Raw genomic sequence first — 19,126 nt, forward strand, 5'->3', positions numbered from 1 at the left:
ATTTCCTCCATTGTATTCCTTTTTGTGCGTTCACAATCACTTTTGAAAACAAGGTTCAAAATCACAATAAAGTCAACTGAATTGGAGCTGATATAGGTACTAGAGACAAGAGAGACGGCTCCTTTTCATTTTAATTTATGACACACCAAAAGCTTCGCGCTTCGAGCGGGAGGGGGAAACTCCCCCTCCCTGCACCCATCCCCCTAGGGAGCGCGCTTCGCGCGCTCTGTAAGTGTTGGCACGCTTCGCGTGCATTTACCGCCCCCTCCAAAATGAAATCCTGGCTACGCGGTTGTACACACTTAAAGCACAGGTCAAAATGTGACGTTAAAATATACAATTCTGTTACTCATTCATGTATTTTCACTAACGAGCAAAACCGTCATTCCCCGGGGGGGCCACTTACATTGACGAGTGGATACCATGCGCGACCAAAAAAACACGTAAAAAGGATGTCCTTTTCACGATAGGGCACGTTACGTACGTAACGTGATAAGGGTGTCAAAAACACAAAAATATTGAAAAAAGGGTGTCTATTTCGCTAGGAAAATTACGTGTTTAGGGTCGAATTTGCGGGAATGATAAAACAAAATTAAAATGTTTTATAAAGGATGTCTATTTTGCCCCAACACGTCGTGTTTAGAGTCCGATTTGCGCGAGGTGTAGAAGCAGGTGGGGTCGTACTAAACCAAATAAGGTAAAGCCGACGACCGAAGGACCCGTAACAATAAAACATTCCTGTACTTGTTTAGGGGTTCATTTCAGGGAATATTTGCCAAGAGTATCGTTTTGTTTCCAATACTTGTTAAGGGTAGGGTTTCACACGCCAATACTTGTAAAGGGGTGCATTTTCAGAATATGGAAATTACGTGTTTAGGGTGCTTTTCGAGACCCCATGGTCGCGCATGGTGTCCACTCGTGAATGGAAGTGGCCCCCCCGGGCGTCATTCTCAATTCTTCTCGACACGGGTCCGCACATCAATTTTAGGGTAGAGTTTCCCTTTAAAATGTAGCGCCATCTACACGTAAGGTACGAGCTACAGCGAACAATTATGATACCGGTGGAAAAAAATATGGATAGCGAGGAAAGAATAGACACCAAAGGATTACAAGATTGCCCCGGGTTACCAGCCGGTTGGAAAAGAGAAGAAGTAATACGGAAATCTGGGCTTTCTGCTGGAAAGACTGATGTGTATTACTATAGGTAAGCATATTGACAATCTATAATTATCATTTTCAATACGCGGCTGGTGCCTCTTTGTGTATGAATCGCAATTGGTGTAGTCCCACGCGAAGAGTCTGATGTATGCAGTGAGATTGTGTCGGCGCTATTACGCTTCGCGTGGGCACAGCACGAACCCCCCCCCCCCCACACACACAGCAACACTGTTTTGTCAGAGTTTTTGCTACCTTATGCAAGGCGTGTATCCAGGGGGGTCGCCCCCTCAAAAAATGCCCCCAAGACTGCAAAAGGAAAAAAAACTTAAAAAGAAGGGGGAAAAACTCAATAAAAAGTCAAACTCGGTCAAAGCCAGGCAAAGGTAGGGTGTCTGCACCCATGGTTGCAATGCTGCCGCCGTGCACGGTAAAATCAAGGCATGTCGCATGCAACTCACTCTATGAGCTGATCCTTCCACAGAATTTGGAGATTCCTGGATACCAGATTAACTAATTGTATGCATATAGCCGAATCGATATTGCTAAATATATCAATATTCCATAAAATTATTTCATTTCACTTACCAATCCGTATGAAGTCAATTTGGAGACTTATTTGAGTACTCTATTCCCCTCTGTTCCTCGTCTTTTCTTGCTCTTGACGATCGCGCGGCAGTACGATTGTGGATGAACGACAACATCAATTTTTGGCCTAAAGAGGGCGCGCGATTTATATTCATATCAAAGACATGACAAGGGCCAAGACTAGGCACCTAACTTATTTTACACACAAATCGACGCAAAGCACTACGAGAAGTCCGTAAAGTGACCAATCTTTTCGTCGTATAGACTTCGGCAGACCGTATCGTTTGTTATAGCTTTGTACCGCTGGTTTCGTTCCAGGTACGTAGATTTTTTTTTCTATTTTTGTTTATTAGTCATCGTTTTAAATTATTTGCAATAAAGTGTTATCATCGCCAATAATAATCTTGAATTATGTTTATGAAGGTATTCCATTTATTTGTGCCCATAATTAGTCAAGTAATCATAAGAATAGCGCATTCAAAGAATTTGGACACGGTTATGAAATTACCGAGGAGCTGAATCAAGGTTGTGAAATTTATTAGCGCCACCAACGGGCTTCCTTGTATTTCCGTAGAAGAGATAAGCGAAGACACTTTCCAGGCCGAGGTAAGCGAAATTTGCTCTTTTTGACCGATTATTAGGCCTATACCTTTTTACTTTTTTAATTTTTTAATGTATTGCTAATTACCGGAAAGAGCCCCGGTGCGTAGCGAGAAGGAGCTTCGGCAAATATTACTTCAGCAATGAAGCGATGTTTGCCGACTACTTCGAAATCTACGGTCAAACACGGTCCGGTGTACGAGGTTCGTATACGAACCTCGTACTAGTGTGAGTGGGGTGTCTGAAGCCACACTGAAAAGTGTCAGCATAAAACAGGCTAATTTAGGGGAAAATATGGCACATTTTTTCAGGGAAGTTCAGGCTACTAGAAAAATGTGATCTGAATTTATTATTAACTTGTGTTTGGCATGTATGGAAAGAGAAAATTCAGGGGCTTCTTTTGACAGTAAGGACAAGTTAGTAATAGTATGATCATTTTAAATAAGGATTTAGAGATAAATTGCAAACCCTTATTTTTGTGTGTGTTGAGATTGCCATTTCTCCATGCGTTTTCTATGGGAAAATGAAATTTCTGTTTTGCACAATTTTTTTCACTTTGTCGCAATTTTTCATTGTGATCTGGTTTCCAAATCTTTATAAAAATCATACCATCAGATAAAGCATAAAAAATCCTATTGGACTCTTTATGGACAAGTTTTTGGCATTAATAATAAATTTATAACAGCTCTCGGAAGCTAAAAATTTTGATTTGTGTGTGTCCATTTCTTAACTACACAGTCTATGGCAGAGAAATGCTGAAAATTTACCTAATTTCATTTTTCTTTTTTGCAGCCAATAATTGGATTTTTTTCAAAAATGTTACATTTCTGTCAGTCTGAAGGTCATTTCTCTTCAAATTCACAAAGAAAATGTGATATTTTCTTGAAATAAGAAAAATAATTTTTTTCTCCAGACACCCTACCAAAGGAGAAAAAAAGAAAAACCGAACTGAGACTGAGTGAGAGTGAGGAAAAAAGGGAAGAAGAAGGGTAACGACTTACGTACTGAATATAGACCTTATCGCAAATAGCGTCTGTCGCGTGAAGGCGTCTGTCATCGCAGAGGATCACGGGATGCGAAAGGGGGCAAACGCGGAATCGGCTTTCGGGCACTCACAGTCACACGTATTGCGAGGTTAGTATTAGTATACTAACCTCGCACCACGAACCGCGTTTGGCAGTGGATTTCTAACTAGTGGGTCGCGCGTGCTGGGATCTCACTTCTTGGGTCCACAACACACGACTTCGATGGCTTGATTTTCTGTGCGTGGCGGCATGTAATGAACCCTTGGGTGGCTTTCGGGAAGCCTACAACGCCACATGTTTTGTGTAGTGTCACTCAAAATCCAGGCTTTTTTAAAGTCTGATTTCTTCGTATTTATATTATTTTGGATACTTTAATGTGGATTTATATAACAATCTTTGTATCATGATTGCCCAGTGAAAGTATGAACTCAATATTCACCGTATTTTCGAAGTTTTCTGGGACTAAACTTGGGAAGATTTTGTGGGAAAAGTGAGACGGTGATTGCGGGTCAATGCCGATCGACTTTAGAAAAGAGCACGTCGGCGATCCGAATTAGATAGCATATTTTTCCATTAAAGAATATTCATGAGAATCATAATGTAGACCATATATCTCCATATAAATTTAGCTAGTTTTTGTTATTTTGGGGGAAATATAGTTCTTTTTTGCAACTCGGGCTGTTTACCGGTAGTTTGATCATACAAGTTCTGGTGCATGAGACAAATCTAAAGCCCAAAATAAGCTAGTGTATATATATATATATATACATATACATAATATTAAGGACATACAAAATAATAGGCCTATGACATGCAGAATAAAGATGAATAAATCCCTCAATTTAAAACATTTTATGATCCCGTATAGGCCCTATCTCTCCAATCTCTCTGTAATTTTGTTTTGTCTGAAACTTAGCAGATGATGGATATTTAATTCATATAGATGATATATATTCCATTCTTTTGATAAAAAATCTAATTTCAACATTTACATCTTCAATTAATTTCATCGCATTCAGTCACTTCTCTTACAAATCACCTTCCTCATTAATTTCTTTTTTCTTTTTTTAACTTATTTTTCTCTCAATATACTTTCATCTATTCTCATTTTTTTCTATTTCATTCATTATTTTGTCTATGCATGCCAATAATAAAACTTCAGAATGTCCGACCACGATCCTGAATAATATGCAATAATATTATGTAGCCTATCTGTGGAGAGAAAAAGAAAACACAGCTCGGTTTATAGGCCTACTCTGAATAAAATCATGATTGAGATAATTATTTATGAAACATGTATTCTTGACTATCGATTGATATTACAAAAAATATATAACTAGACTAAAGTAATCAAATCTACTGCAGAGTTTGTTTTATTGATCATCATTTTATTATTGCTTGGAATTCCGGGACCAGTTTCCTCCACTGCCTCACCGACGTACCCCTGGGCCGAGAGTGCATGCCCGCTGTCCGTGCATACAAGCTTACTTTGCACAGCAGCTGCACAGCTCAAAATGCGCACAGACAGTGCGCGAAAATGAAAGAAAATTGCACTTGTCTTTTTAAAATCTGTGGTAATTCTTGCAGCTATATACAGCACATCTATCTCTGCCACCCATGATTAAGAAGAAAAGTGATGTTAGACTCTGGAACAAATATGACGAGGCGTTTACTGGAAGTTAGCAAAATGTTGGCTGCCGGCGTCGATCGTATTTTGAAACACTATGGAAATCGTACACTTTATTGTCGGCTGCTTGCGCTCGCATGGTCGCATCCGGACAACAGCGGCGCTATTGCTCCCTTTGCGTGAATCTATTTGCGATAAGGTCTATTAGATAGCTTCATTGTTTTTCTTTTCTTTTTTTGTCAAAAGAATAAAAGCCTAAACGAGGCATTCTCTTCATTTATTACAGATTTTTGCTTTCGTGTGGGAAAAATATCGAAGTTGCCTTTCCCTTCCCACACCTTGTTTCTACTCCGTTTTTCCCCTCCCTGGGCACAGGACTGGTATATTCTGGCTAGAAATCATATACATGGGTCATGGGTGTAAAGAATATGAAAATTATTATTTTTAGCACTCGTACGCCCCGACCAGGGAGGCAGCGAATCTCAGTCGGTTAGAGCGCATGTTTCGGATAAGATTGTAGATCTCAATGTGAGGGGTTCGAGTCCCGCTCATGCCAAAACTTGTCTAACAAAAAATCTGATGCTATAGCGTTGTGTGTTAGCGTGTCTCACCTCTGTATTCAGTGCAGGTGTGAATGCAGTTGGAAAACACTCCGTCCATCGGAAAGGACGCAAATGTTAGTCCCGTGCATAGGAGAGTCACAACCTATGCACGTTAAAACCAATAGTTCGTCAAAGAGAAGGGTGTTCACCCGGTGTACACTTGCCGGTCCCGGCAAATTCAGGTCAAGTCAATCTTGACGTTCATATGCCATAATAATCAATATAATGATTGTGGGCATTAACGGAAAGACAAGACGACCAATCGCCATACAGTCAAAGGTAGGGGGTGGGACTAGTGGTATGTGAGGCGTAGTGACAGTAAGAATTCTCATTTATAAATGTAAAAGTAAGAGAGTTTGACTTACCAGTCTTTCTCCCTGAACCAGACGTTGATCTTCCTTCCGTTTTTGCTGTAATTGAGGCCAAGTAAAACAAGAAAGTAGTTGATCGTCCGGGTTTTTGAGAGCAGTGATGAGGGAGGTCCTTACTATTTGCTATCAAAGTCAGCACTGCTGCTATATTGAATCACGTGATGCAGGTGAGACTGCCAGAGGGGCTCCACTTGTTCTTTATTGATATCAATTGTTTAAGACAATTGTTAAATGGTTATTGAATTCATTGTTAATTGTTCAATGTTTATTATTTCAATATTTGTAACTTACTATTAGATCTAGATCGTACAATTGTCCATCAAATTGAATAGCTCAGGGAAGGATGAAGTTTATCAAATTTGAACAGAATTGGTACTTACTGTAATCCTTTTCATAATTTTCAATTTCTTGATAATGAATAACTCACTTGAAAATATTTTTTTGAATATTCAATGCATTGCCGCTGGATAGCTAACGTTATAAAACTCGCCAGAAAATTATTCATTTCACATGTCGCGTCAGCACAGTCTATCACAACGCAGCACACATGCACACCCAACTCAGTCACAAGCACAGTCAATCACTGAAACACGCACCGAAGTACAGGCGCTATCATTGGGCTATCACTCACCGAAAACCCCCGCTGAAATACAAATTACGTCATTAAAATTGATTCATCTGCGCCATATTTCCAAAGCACGCGACTGATTATTTCAGATTTTAGGAAGCGGGGTCCCCGAAAATTCACTCAAAATGAAGAAATCTGTTATTTTTTCCGAGTTTGCAAACTTTATTTTCTCGCTAATTTATGATCGTATCTTCAAAATTACCAATAAAAAACCAAATCAGAATTTTTTTCTTTATCGCGGTACGGCGATATCGGACTTTGCAATTGATTTAGGAAGTTGCGAGAGAGATCCCAGAGCACGTGAGAGCAAATCGCTTGCCAATTTTGTGTATTTTTTTTCGCTTTTCAGCAGCCATAAAAATAGTAAATATCAAGAAAATTGATGGGGCAATCAAAAAGGGAAGCGGGCGCGGACTAGAATCATCACTTTTTGATTTTTTTTTTGCCAATTTTTGAAAATAGTAAATAGTAAAAAATTCCATGCGGCGGCCAAAATAGATGCGTACGAGGACGATCAACTACTTTCTTTTTTACTAGGCCTTTTCTTGGAATCAACGATATATTTTCATTTATTGCAAGACTCTTTGCAAAATCGTCAGAATGTATCTGGAAATTTGTCATTATCCACAGCAGCGCATAGACTTCTATGTAGAGAGGCTGTACCGCCCTCTTGTGCTCAATTACAGTAAGCTAACGGAATTGATGACACCACTGACCTCCACAGAGCTGGATAAAAATGCTTCTCACCACAGATACCTGTTTCCGGTGATGCTTCTATTCGAAGCTCCGAGATCCAGTGATAGTAGTCTCTTTCTCCCCTGACACTCAATATTTTTTTTCTATATTTTATACACAGGAATAATTGTTGTAGGCTTGTAGCACCATCAGCGTATTTTATTCTATAATGAACTGTATCTTAAAGAGGCTTTTTAATAGGAGAAATTATAATTTGTTAACAAATTTTCGGCATTACTCCTATGTGTTTAAGATCGCATGCTTGATCTGTAATGAAAATCACAAGTCAGAAAAAATTGGAACCAGTGGGATTCAAACCTGTCATCTACTGCTAGATGACAGGTTCGAATCCCACTGGTTCCAGCGGTTGGGATTTTACATGACGTCAGCCAGCTACGATTGCAAGCCAATTTATTAATGAAAATACAGTAAGCATGCGCACTGCAAGCCTCCCAGTGCCCCACACAGTATTCCATCAAAACAAGTGCAATTCTTTATCACCTTGTACCAAAATCGACCTAGAATTTCACTTTCGTATATTTTATATGAATTATGAAAGGTATTTTCAGAGGATCTGTTTTCTCACCAGTACCGCACTGGTAAGCATATTTTGATTACTTCTCGCTTTTCCGTCAAAATTATACAGAATAGCGCAATAGTCACATTGTGTTCGTCAGTGTTTACATTATCTATCGCAACACGAACAAAGTCAATGGAGTTCTGTCAATGGACAACATTTCGATGTGCAAAATTGATATCGGACACTTTATAAAAACTTTATAAAAAAAGCGCCGCCTAATTTACAGTAAGGCTAGCATAGTTTATTACTTGGAGTCGGACCAGAACACAACGAAATGTTGCCCATCGACTGTGTGACACAAACAGCAAAGCTCTGCACAGCTTGCGGCAGTGATTTGGAGACTGCTGATTGGTTCATCGCGCAGATTACAGTCATCATGATCACAAAAATAATTTGGCCAAAAAGTATGCGAAAGTATCGATAGCGATAACGATATTCAGCGATCGTAGCTGGATGACGTCATGTTCTAGCTGGTAACGTATATGTTATTCATGTATGCTATATTTCGTAGTGCAGAACAAAATTGCAATCATTCAGCGTGCTTCTATAGAGAATCCTTAAAAAACAATTTTTCTTTTCCAGAATCGAAATTTTTTTGATTTATTCTAAGGCAATGTTAGGCACTCCTTCTGATGGTGTCGTTTTTGGAAACTCTTAAGATACGCCTAGCCACAAGAGGCTGCAATCAGAAAGCAGGTTTTTAGAGCAAAAAACTCATAAAATCACCTGCTTATATGCATGTACAGTAGCTACAAATAGGCAGGAACCTCGCAAATTCGTCTCTGCTCCCCAACTTCCATGTTTCAGGGATTTTGGTGAGAAAGGCTGCATTTTTTAGGCTATTACACATGAAATGCTTGAGATCGAAAATTCAATATCATTTCACTATTTTGACACTGATACCAGTCTACATTATGATTATGTATTTGAAGGTGTGTGAACCCTTTTACATGTATCAGAATCATGCAAATATGCGTACATGTATGCGCAGACAAGGAGTACTGTACAGACATCTTGTACCACACATTTTCACGTTTTTAAAGCTACATGTATGTTGTTAGAGTTTGATTTACTCGGTAAGCTCCACTGCCGCTAAAGGTGTCAGAGCTCAGGCACCTGACATGACAAACTGTAATCAAACAGTTATGTGATTTTATGACATGAAAAAAAACCCCACACTTTCCATTTTATTCTCCTGAGATTCCAAGTTCTTTTCCCTAAAAAAACAATAGATTTGCCTTAAGACTCTTTACTATTAAAAGTAGATTCAAAATTGCGAAAACAGGTAGGCCTACGTGATGAGTCCATGTGTGAAAATCATATTTTTTTCATTTGTCATTCATGACGTTATCATTTTCCTGTTCTTGCCATTTTGAATTTTGTTTGGAGCTTAGAGACTGGTTAACAATCTTCCCTTTTTTTATGTTATGAAAAAGAACTTGGAATCATGATTTCATGGAACACCTACAAAAAATCAATACACATGAAAACTTCCATTTGTTTCATCAGCCCGTGGGCATGATGATTCCAGTACACATTTTGAGGCTTCTTTCCCAAAATTATACTGACCGTGAGGACACAGTCATAGTGTTATGAGGACAAACGTGAAGAGATGAAAATGCTTGATTCCAGGAAATTGAAACCAGCTTTGGATAACAAAACTTGTAAAGCAATGTGCACTACCATGTTTGCATTTCCGTAATTTAATAATAATAGCTGGATTTATAAAGCGCTTTTTGCCTGAGGATACAAAGCGTTGCTATTATTACCCCGGCTTTAGCTCGAGCTACCATCACTGGTGCTCAGTGCATGCAAGGAATTACTCCTGCCAGGTACCCATTCACCTCACCTGAGTCGAGTGCAGCACAGTGTGGATAAATTTCTTGCTGAAGGAAAACATGCCATGGCTGGGATTCGAACCCATGACCCTCTGTTTCAAAAGCGAGAGTCAAAACCACTAGACCACGACGCACCCACAGTAAAGTGACATCTACAGTGGAATTTTTATCAACCAATTATGCAGCAAGGCTACAGGTATCATTTGCACTTTAATGAGCTTGCATGCCAGGTGGTGATTTGGTTGAATATCTAGTTGTGTTTTATAATCGCCTTAAAGATAAATTGTGTTTTCCACTCTTTTCTTCAGCCCATGTGGAAAGAAAATGCGCAGCAAGCCTCAACTTGCCCGATTCATTGGTGATGCGATCGACCTGAGCGCATTTGACTTCCGGACGGGGAAGCTCCTGTCGTCGGGGGTGAGAAAGAGTAAAAGACTCAAGAACATTCACTTTGATTATAGCAGAGGAACCAAGCATGATGCTAGTCTAGTCCTGCCAATTAGACAGACGGCTTCTATCTTCAAGCAACCAGTAACACTCAAGACTAACCACATTAAGAACAGGACGAAAGCAGACCCAAAGCAAGACACAAAGGAAACTCCTAAGCAGGTTAGCTTGCTTGTCTTCTGAAAAGCCATGAATTACTGAGTTTCTTCAAATTATTCCTGATATTATAACAAAAGTGTGATTGTGATTCTCATGATTCGGTTAAATTTTGCAATTTTTTATCCTGCGATTGATAATATTAAATAAAACAAAAGAAGATGATTAGGTTGGTGATGAAAATAATAATGATTAACATTAACAGCAACAGTAACATTCATATAAATTATAACTTGCATTTCAACTTGAATATTGAGTTAGACATTGATTGTAAAGAGAGAATCCTGATATATTTAACTTCACTCTTTTTGTATTATTATATCATGTCATGCTAGATGGACATTGGACATTTTTAAAGTAATTCAAATTATTTGACTCTGATGAATGTGTCTTATCCAATTAGGATCTAATTTGTACACTGTTAGTTTTATGAAACAGGGTCCTGAGGTCTGAAGGTCATGACAAGACACATGAAGTGTGCAAATGTCGCCCTGATCTCAAGGAGATACCAGACATTACCATAATCCAGTCAAGTGACAGACTGCTGACAAGAACACTCCTATGAGTCTTGGAAATACTACCCAACTTGATTGGTGATTTTCATTGAAATATGATTCATGATATGCAAGTTAAGGATGAATTTGCACTTTTCTGTAAATACAATTGATCTTACATTGGTGTCTTTCATTTATTTTTTTCTGTCTATACTGTAGCTCTTCTGGGAGAAGCGACTACAAGGTTTGAATGCGTGCGATATGACAGAAGAAATACTGAAATCGATGGAGCTCCCAGATGGATTAATAAGTAAGATTGGAGTATATGTTGTGTCTCGAAAATAAAATAGGAATTCACATTTCCCAGTTATTTTTTATTTTTTGGTAAACTTTAATAGGCAAATGATACATCATCATGATATTCATATTTTTCATGCCTACATGTAGATGAGGACGAATAGTTAGGAATTTCAAATATAAAAAAAAGATTTTAAAGTAAAATGGGTAAGGATTTGTTAAGGATACAACGTCACTACCTAAAAAGTGATCACTCGTTAGCATTTGCTATGAATTTTTTGTGTAGCTTCTTTAACTGATCTCTAAATGAGAGTGGACTCAGGCTCTTATGTGCAAATCACCTCAAACATTCTAAGTATTTATTTTCTTTAATCTGCCATGCATTAACAATTCACTAAGAATTTCATCTCATGTCAACAAAGACACCTAAACCAAGTCTTGCTATGAATTTCAGATGTACATGTATAACAGAACATGTTATTGTGATATATCTATGATCTCAGAAAACAGGTTTCCATTTTCTGGGACACATTGTCTTAGCATTAGTGTCACTGATGGATAGCCGTATACAGAATATCTAAGGATATTTTCTTCATTTATCATTGGAGCTCTAGAGAAAACAACTAAAATTTCATTCAAATATTTTTTTTTCACTCAGAAAGGCTGACCACCTCTGGCTCTGACTTTTTTCAGTCTTTCTCTTTATCCTTTTCAGCATAGACAATAAAAGCAAGAAAAATCTGGAAAGCTGGAATAAATCTTTCATGATAATAGGCTTGACTTTCGTTTAGGTACCTAATTTTATTTTGACAATGTTTTTTAAATGATTGAATTTCCAGTCTGTACATAATTTTGACTTTTATAATCATAAGCTCTGGTTTATCTACATTTCTATCCAAATCATTAAACCGTCTCTCAAAACTCACTTATTTCGGCAGATGTGTAGTGATTAACTTATTGGATGAGCCTGCGCCTATGAATGTTTTAACAGATATATGGCGCAATACAGTGCGTCCCAGAAAAAACGAAACCGAGATTTAGCGATGATTTATCATAACTTAATCATAAATAAAATAGACATATGACCTACCAATGTAAAGCTTAGAATCTCCTCTTTCAGCTGATATTACTTAGATAATTCCTCATTCACGCATGAGTGAGCAAAAACAATTTGAAGAAAGGATACCAAAAACTCATTTGGCGGGGGGTATCTGAATTTCAAAGAGAAAATCACATGACTGAAAAGTTCAATATCTGCTCTTTTATTTGATACCTTAATCACAGAAAATGGTCACGAAGTAAAAAAGTTATGATCCCTCGAAACAATGCTTGAATTTCCATAATTTCATTAAATAAACGTGTTTTCACTGGTTTCCCACAGAAGCTATCGCACGGTAACAAAAGACTTAATGCATGGCTGATCGTCAACAAAACGGAATGTCGAGAGAGTTTGAACGCTAGCCTGTGAAACCTCTTTATTTTATGAAATTATTGAAATTCAAGCCTTATTTCAAATAACCAGAACTTTGTTATTTCTTGACCATTTTCTGTAATTGAGGTATCAAATTAAAGAGCAGATATTGAACTTTTTAGTCATGTGGTTTTCTTTTTAAAACCCAGATACGGCCCGCCAAATGAGTTTTTGGTATCCTTTCTTCAAATTGTTTTTGCTCACTCATGCGTGAATGAGGAATTATCTAAGTAATACCAGATGAAAGAGGAGATTCTAAGCTTTAAAATGGTAGGTCATTTGTCTATTGTATTTGTGATTAAGTTATGATAAATCATCGATAAATCTCGGTTTCGTTTTTTGTGGGACGCACTGTATAAATGCTGTGGATCATCATCATTGAGGCATTATTATGAAATTAATTTTGATAAATGATATTTATTGTATCTATTTTCATTGACCATTTTCACAGGTGTAGGTCCAGGTCTTACCAATGATAATTTACTTCAAAGTCTTGCATCAAGCCTACATCTCAGTTCACAACCCATCCTTGGTCAGGTCGGCTCTCAGGTAAGCACCATGAGTATAAATTGAATTAAAAAGAACCTGAATAATATACAAATATACCAGGCTTTGAGAAAGTAAAGTGGAGAATTATTCATCATTTGTCTGAGGTTTGACTGGAAAGTTCTATTTTTTTCCGATGTACTCATATTGTCAGTCCAACCGAGGATAAATAGTTCCCACTAACACTTTCAAAACAAACGCCTGGTATATCGTTTTTAAAACTCTTCTTGAAGTTTGAATGATACCAAATATTTCAGCTGCAATGCTCAGCGGAATCTGATCAGTATCTGCAATCGCTACATTATTTAGTTTCCCACTAAAGACAACCTGCTGCTTGCTGTGCGGGAGATTCAGCGTTAGCTCTGAAAAGTTTGGGGAGACTGCGCATGCTCAATAATTCATTGAGCTCCAAATAGTTCTCCTCTGGAAATATAGTGGAAAAATAATTTTTTTTTCATGTGACCGCAACTGACCAATCATTTTTTTTTTATAATACTCATGAATATTCATAGAAGGGAAATATAAACAAAATGGTATTTTATAATGCTGTTTGTAAGTTACACATGACTTTGCACACGATTAGTATACAAATATACCAGGCTTTGAGTAAGTATAGGGGGAATTGTTTTGGAGTTTGGACTGGCATTACTATATTTCCCCCACGAGGGAAGAATAGTAATTTTGCTAGTACAACCGAGGATGAATAATTCCCTCTATACTTTCGAAATAAAGGCCTGGTATTTTTGTTTTATATCCTACTTTTAAGTTAGAACAACAGATCTTGATAATCTAGTTCTTGTACTGGTAGTTCATACTTTGTAATCGGAATATAGATAACGCGCTGCGCTGATTGACCTATTTTTCCTGAAGACACATGCTTAGCGGAATGCGGATTTGTGCCTGTGCCGTCCCTTCACTGGACTTGCCCGGTAGAGACACCTCGCTGACCGGTGTGACTGAGATATTGCATGATCTGTGACATCAATGATGGAATAGTGCACTATTTTATCATTGACGTCATGGAATATTAAATTTTTTTTTCAGTGGGCGTTTCATTTTCAACATCATCGCAAACTAGTAAGAGTATGTTTGGTCACATGATGCTATTTACACCAATCAGCATACAGGATTTAATTTTAGGAAGTAATGTGATTTATTTTGCAAGTAACCAAAATGCGGCAGTCTTTCTAAAACAACCAGGAGGTATACTTAAATAGATGAAGCATGCGTTTGATGTGTATCGTGATAATGGAATGGACTCACAGTGAAAAGAGAAATCTGACTATTATTGTAAAACGTGTTTTTTTTTATCATGATGACAACATACCAAAGGGTTAACAAAAAAAGATAAAAAACATGCACTTTTATTTTGCCGATATACCGTCCGAGCATAAGATTAAATTTCTATTAAGAGACGGCGAGGACATAATATGGAAGTATGATGTAAGGGATAGAAAGGGAGGGGGAGAAATATAGTGTGTGTGGGTGAGTTTAAAGGAAATGCCTTTCAAGAAAGAAGGGAGGCAGAGAATAATGCACAGAGAGAGATTTAAAATGGGATAGATATTCACCATCTTTATTATCCCAGGGGATTCAAATAGGGTTATTCCGTTGAAAAGATTACTAACACGCGAGCAAGGTGGGCATCATGCTTGCTTACAAATGCACATCAACAGTTGATTTCATGATTGGAAGATGTGCAGGCATACAGTGAAAAGGGTATTGGAATTGCCAAAATCAGGTAAAAAGTGTATACTTTTCAACATAATAAATGGAAAGGGCCATTCTGTCATTGAAATAGAATATATGAGACATTTTTTAGGAGGGGGGATGAGACACACCACTTGTTTAGGGTATTCTAAATGTACGTGCAAGATTGAAGCAAGATTGCTGTGTAGGGTCCTTTTTGAAAGTCCTTGTATAAGCATGGTGTCCCACTAGTAATGATAATGCCCCCCCCTCCATATTCGCATGATGTTACACAATGTTCTGGTGACCCTTTCTTGAGTGCTAATTCAAATTTTCAATAAGTTTCATTGTCTTGAGACCTTAAATTTATGATTGAAGAACAAATCTTTGATCTTGACAATTTATTTGTGACCTTGAATTCCTGTCATAAAAAAATTGGAGAAAACAGTATATATTAGATATTCACAGTCACACTAATACAACCGAGAACAAAAATAAACATGGCTTGTTTCAGCTGTGCAGTCCTTTCATTGCAATTGTGTGTCCAATGTTGATAGTGGAATAGCGCCCCCTCTTGTTGCAAATCAGCATAAGCTTGCATCTTGCATAATGTTATCATGAGCAAGTTCTGAGCTGTTTGCAGTGCCAAAATCAAACAAGAACATTGTTTAACCGCTTATATGCTCTGATGCATATTAATAAATGCACAACATATTCTGGAATAAGTACATGTAATTAAATATTAAAGATTGCTTTTTTAAGGTGAACTTGAACAGGTTCAACTTAAAAAAAAAAGAAAATCAAGGCTGCTCTGCTCATGTACTGAATTGTCTGTAGATAACAGTCAGACGGCAGGTCCCAAGAAAGTGGCTTCTTTCATCCAAGTGATATTCATGACTTGAGATGATTTGCATATTTAATGAGCTTGATGCGGACCAAAACACCTCTTTTCATTCGGCCATTGCTGCTCTAATTGTGCATCGAATTTCATGAATTTGGTATCATTGTAAAGAAGAAGAATCATTCTTTCAGGTCATGTGTTTGAATTTATTCAAAGATTTTGTAATATAGGTTAAAATTTTGATCTAAAATATGCTACAAAATAATCATTTTTACCTGACAAAAGCTGCTATTTTCACACTTTATTTTTGTTTGAGCCCAAATGATTTTTAGATCATGATAAAGCTGAATATGTATGCTTTAAAATGGTATAGGTTTCAAAATAAGAATTGGTTTAATCGGGTCAAGATCACACTTTTCATTGGCCAAGTACATAAAGCAGCTTGAAAACAAGAATACTGCACTCTGATTGGTCAAAGGGACCACACACTAGCAAATTCCAACGGTTCCAGTGCCTGGGTTCATGGGAAGGTCACACTTCCCATGTGGTAATCTCCTCAAATACCCTGTGCCTGTTGTTCTGTGAACCTTATCCAGCCAATCAGAACTCTGGATTTCATGCAAGTACAAAATTTCAGAAATCTCGTCTTGTACCTTGGTGGGAAAAGTGTGATCTTGACCCGATTAAAAGGTGCCGCATATCAAGAGTGGCATTGTGAGTTTTGAGGCACATTTTCAGGCCAGAAATGTACTTATTTAACAAAATATTGTATACAAAATAAATGACCAATATGAAAGAGTAACATTTACTCTATCTGATGCTGCAATAATATTTAACTTGAGGTTAAAACAGGTAAATTCTTAGAGAAAGAAAGTCTCACGAATCACGAGATTTTGCAAGAAGGATGATTCAGCCACGAGATGATTTGGATGAATCTGGCCTTTTTGCTCATTAGCATAGGGACCTGCGGTCTGACTGATAATAAGGGAATAAAATCACACATTGAATCGAAAAAAAATTCCAGAAGTTCTCACCAAGTGCTTTTTACTTTGTTTATCCTATATAGGTCTATATGCCAAATGACTCTGACAGTAAATGGGTATAACTAATTACAGTATTTGTAATAGCAATATAAGCAAAGCATTCTGCCATTCAGTGGATCTTACACTAGTATCAATGATTTTCAACACAATGTAATTCTCTTTTTTGCATTATTTTCCATTACTAACTAGTTTGGGTTGTTTATGATGGGATAACCACTTCCCTCGACTGAAAATACTGTCCCTCAAAATTTTGGGCATTAAAGTAAGATTTTCACTTTTCAAGTAGTGTTCACTTCGTAGAAGGATTGGTAATGATAAGTGTGATGTGAGCTACATGTATGTTTGTGCTTCAAGAGTGTACGTGTCATTGAACCTGACTTGCAAACATGTGACATCACAGGTATCATTGGTGTGTACATGTGACCATAAATCCATCATCGTGAATCTCTTTATCATTTCACACTCTTTTTGATACAAACACTTTCTACCCCTCTCTCCCTCCCTCTCTCTCTTGCTTTTAACCAGAAATAGTTCTTAGATGATTTTTACCTTCCAAATTTTATTTTCTTTGCTGTTCTCCCATCTTCTCTCCTCTTTATATCTTCTTAATCTCTTCATTCTTACATTTTCCTATTTATCTTGCCCCCTCTCTCTTTCTTGTCAACTTGGACTCCATCTTCAACTCTTTTCTTTCCATGATCCCATTCTTGCCCCCATCTTCTCATTTCTATCTTTCTATTCTCCTTCCCCCTCTGTGGTTCTTCTTGCCTTTCATTTTCTCATCATTCTTACTAGATCAAAGTTATTATTCTTATTTATTTATTTATTTGTTTATTTAATTTTTTTTTTTTTTTTTTTTGGGGGGGGGGGTCTTTTTACAACCAACATGTACTGCCTAAATCTCCAACATTGGATAAGCATTTACATTGCAGCGGATGGGGATATTTCATGGCTCTTCTGAGCAATTTTTGGACAAAATTGTGCGAGTTCCTGTGTAATCCTTCCCTGTCTCTTAGTATCTCTCCTCTCTTCCAGTCTTGCTAGCTTCATTTCATCCCTATAATTGCACCCACACCAACCTTCTCATCCTCTCTTCCCCCGTCTCTCTCCCTATTCTGTAACACTTTGTCTGGGTAGCAAACTGTAGCCCCACCCCACAGGGAAGTGATCAGTCGATTTAAATGAGGGCAGACATTTAAATTGTATTTTCCCTCAGACAAATTGGGACAGTATTCCATGCTAATTGCTCCAGCTTATGTGAATGTCCATCTAGTGGAAGAGTTTGAGTGCATGTTAATGATCACCCGACCTAGATACACGTATGTACATAGCCCTATACGTACATGTATACATACAATTCAGGTACATGTGTAGGCCTACATTTCTACCTACCTGTCCTTTGTATTTGTATTTGTATAATCGGAAAAATTAAAGGGAGGTCCTTCTTACCTTCTTAAATTCTAGATTTCTATAAAGAGCACGATCTTCATAAAATTATTCACAGAGTTTTATTTATAATCAGACTGACAATGAATAACATCAATGAATATTACTTAATTGATTTTAATCAAACACTTTTATTTTCCCGCATTTTTAGCTCATCCGGCCCGAAGGGCCAGATGAGCTTATGCCGTGGCGTCCGTCGTCTGGCGTCTGTCGTCCGTCCACAATTTAAAAATACTTCTTCTTCGCCATTTCAAGTCTGATTTCAATTCTGTTTGCTTTATATGATAGCACTAGGTGGGGGATTCAAAACCTCTACACAGAATCATGAAACTCATTAAATATGCTAATTTATGCGCATTTAAAAAAAATCACAAATAATGCTTCTTCTTTATTTATTGACCGATTTTGAATTTTTTTACTTCTATCTGGTAGAGCTTTATGAGGTTCACCAAACTTCTACGCAGAATTTTGAAATTTTGACTCGAACAATTTTTATGCTAATTTATGCGAAATTAATTTATGCATATTTATAAAAATTCACATAAAATGCTTCTTCTTTATTTGTTGACCGATTTTGATTTTTTTTCTTCCATCTGGTAGAGCTTCATGAGGTTCACCAAACTTCTACACAGTATTTTTAAATTTGGAGTAGAAAATTATTTATGCTAATTTATGCAAAATTCATAAATCACAGAAAATGCCTCTTCTTTATTTGTTGACCAAATTTCAAAATGCTTCTTCTTCGTCATTTCAAGTCTGATTTCAATTCTGTTTGCTTTATATTATAGCATTAGGTGGGGAATCCAAAATTTCTACACAGAATTTTGAAACTCATTAAATATGCTAATTAATGAATATTTTTGAAAATTCACATAAAATGCTGCTTCTTTAATTGTTGACCAATTTTGATTTTTTTTCTTCCATCTGGTAGAACTTAATGAGGTTCA

The 19,126-nt window shown here is 37.3% G+C and overlaps 1 protein-coding gene across 1 annotated transcript; it reads left to right on the plus strand.

Moving 5' to 3' along the window:
• The first annotated feature begins 999 nt into the window (after positions 1-999).
• On the plus strand, positions 1,000-15,277 carry LOC129260016 (methyl-CpG-binding domain protein 2-like). Its single transcript, XM_054898113.2, has 4 exons — positions 1,000-1,204; positions 10,058-10,358; positions 11,066-11,156; positions 13,066-15,277. The coding sequence occupies exons 1-4, from the start codon at positions 1,053-1,055 to the stop codon at positions 13,185-13,187; spliced, it is 666 nt and encodes a 221-aa protein (XP_054754088.1). The 5' UTR covers positions 1,000-1,052; the 3' UTR covers positions 13,188-15,277.
• The last annotated feature ends 3,849 nt before the right edge of the window (positions 15,278-19,126 follow it).

This window comes from Lytechinus pictus, unplaced genomic scaffold, assembly GCF_037042905.1.
Source record: "Lytechinus pictus isolate F3 Inbred unplaced genomic scaffold, Lp3.0 scaffold_19, whole genome shotgun sequence".
Taxonomy (NCBI): Eukaryota; Metazoa; Echinodermata; class Echinoidea; order Temnopleuroida; family Toxopneustidae; genus Lytechinus; species Lytechinus pictus.

Excerpts from the sequence above, each read along its gene's own strand:
- LOC129260016 (XM_054898113.2), top strand. The coding sequence starts at position 1,053 with ATGATACCGGTGGAAAAAAATATGGATAGCGAGGAAAGAATAGACACC. Across the intron at positions 1,205-10,057 it reads ACTGATGTGTATTACTATAG|CCCATGTGGAAAGAAAATGC; the intron begins GTAAGCATATTG and ends TCTTTTCTTCAG. Across the intron at positions 11,157-13,065 it reads GCTCCCAGATGGATTAATAA|GTGTAGGTCCAGGTCTTACC; the intron begins GTAAGATTGGAG and ends CCATTTTCACAG.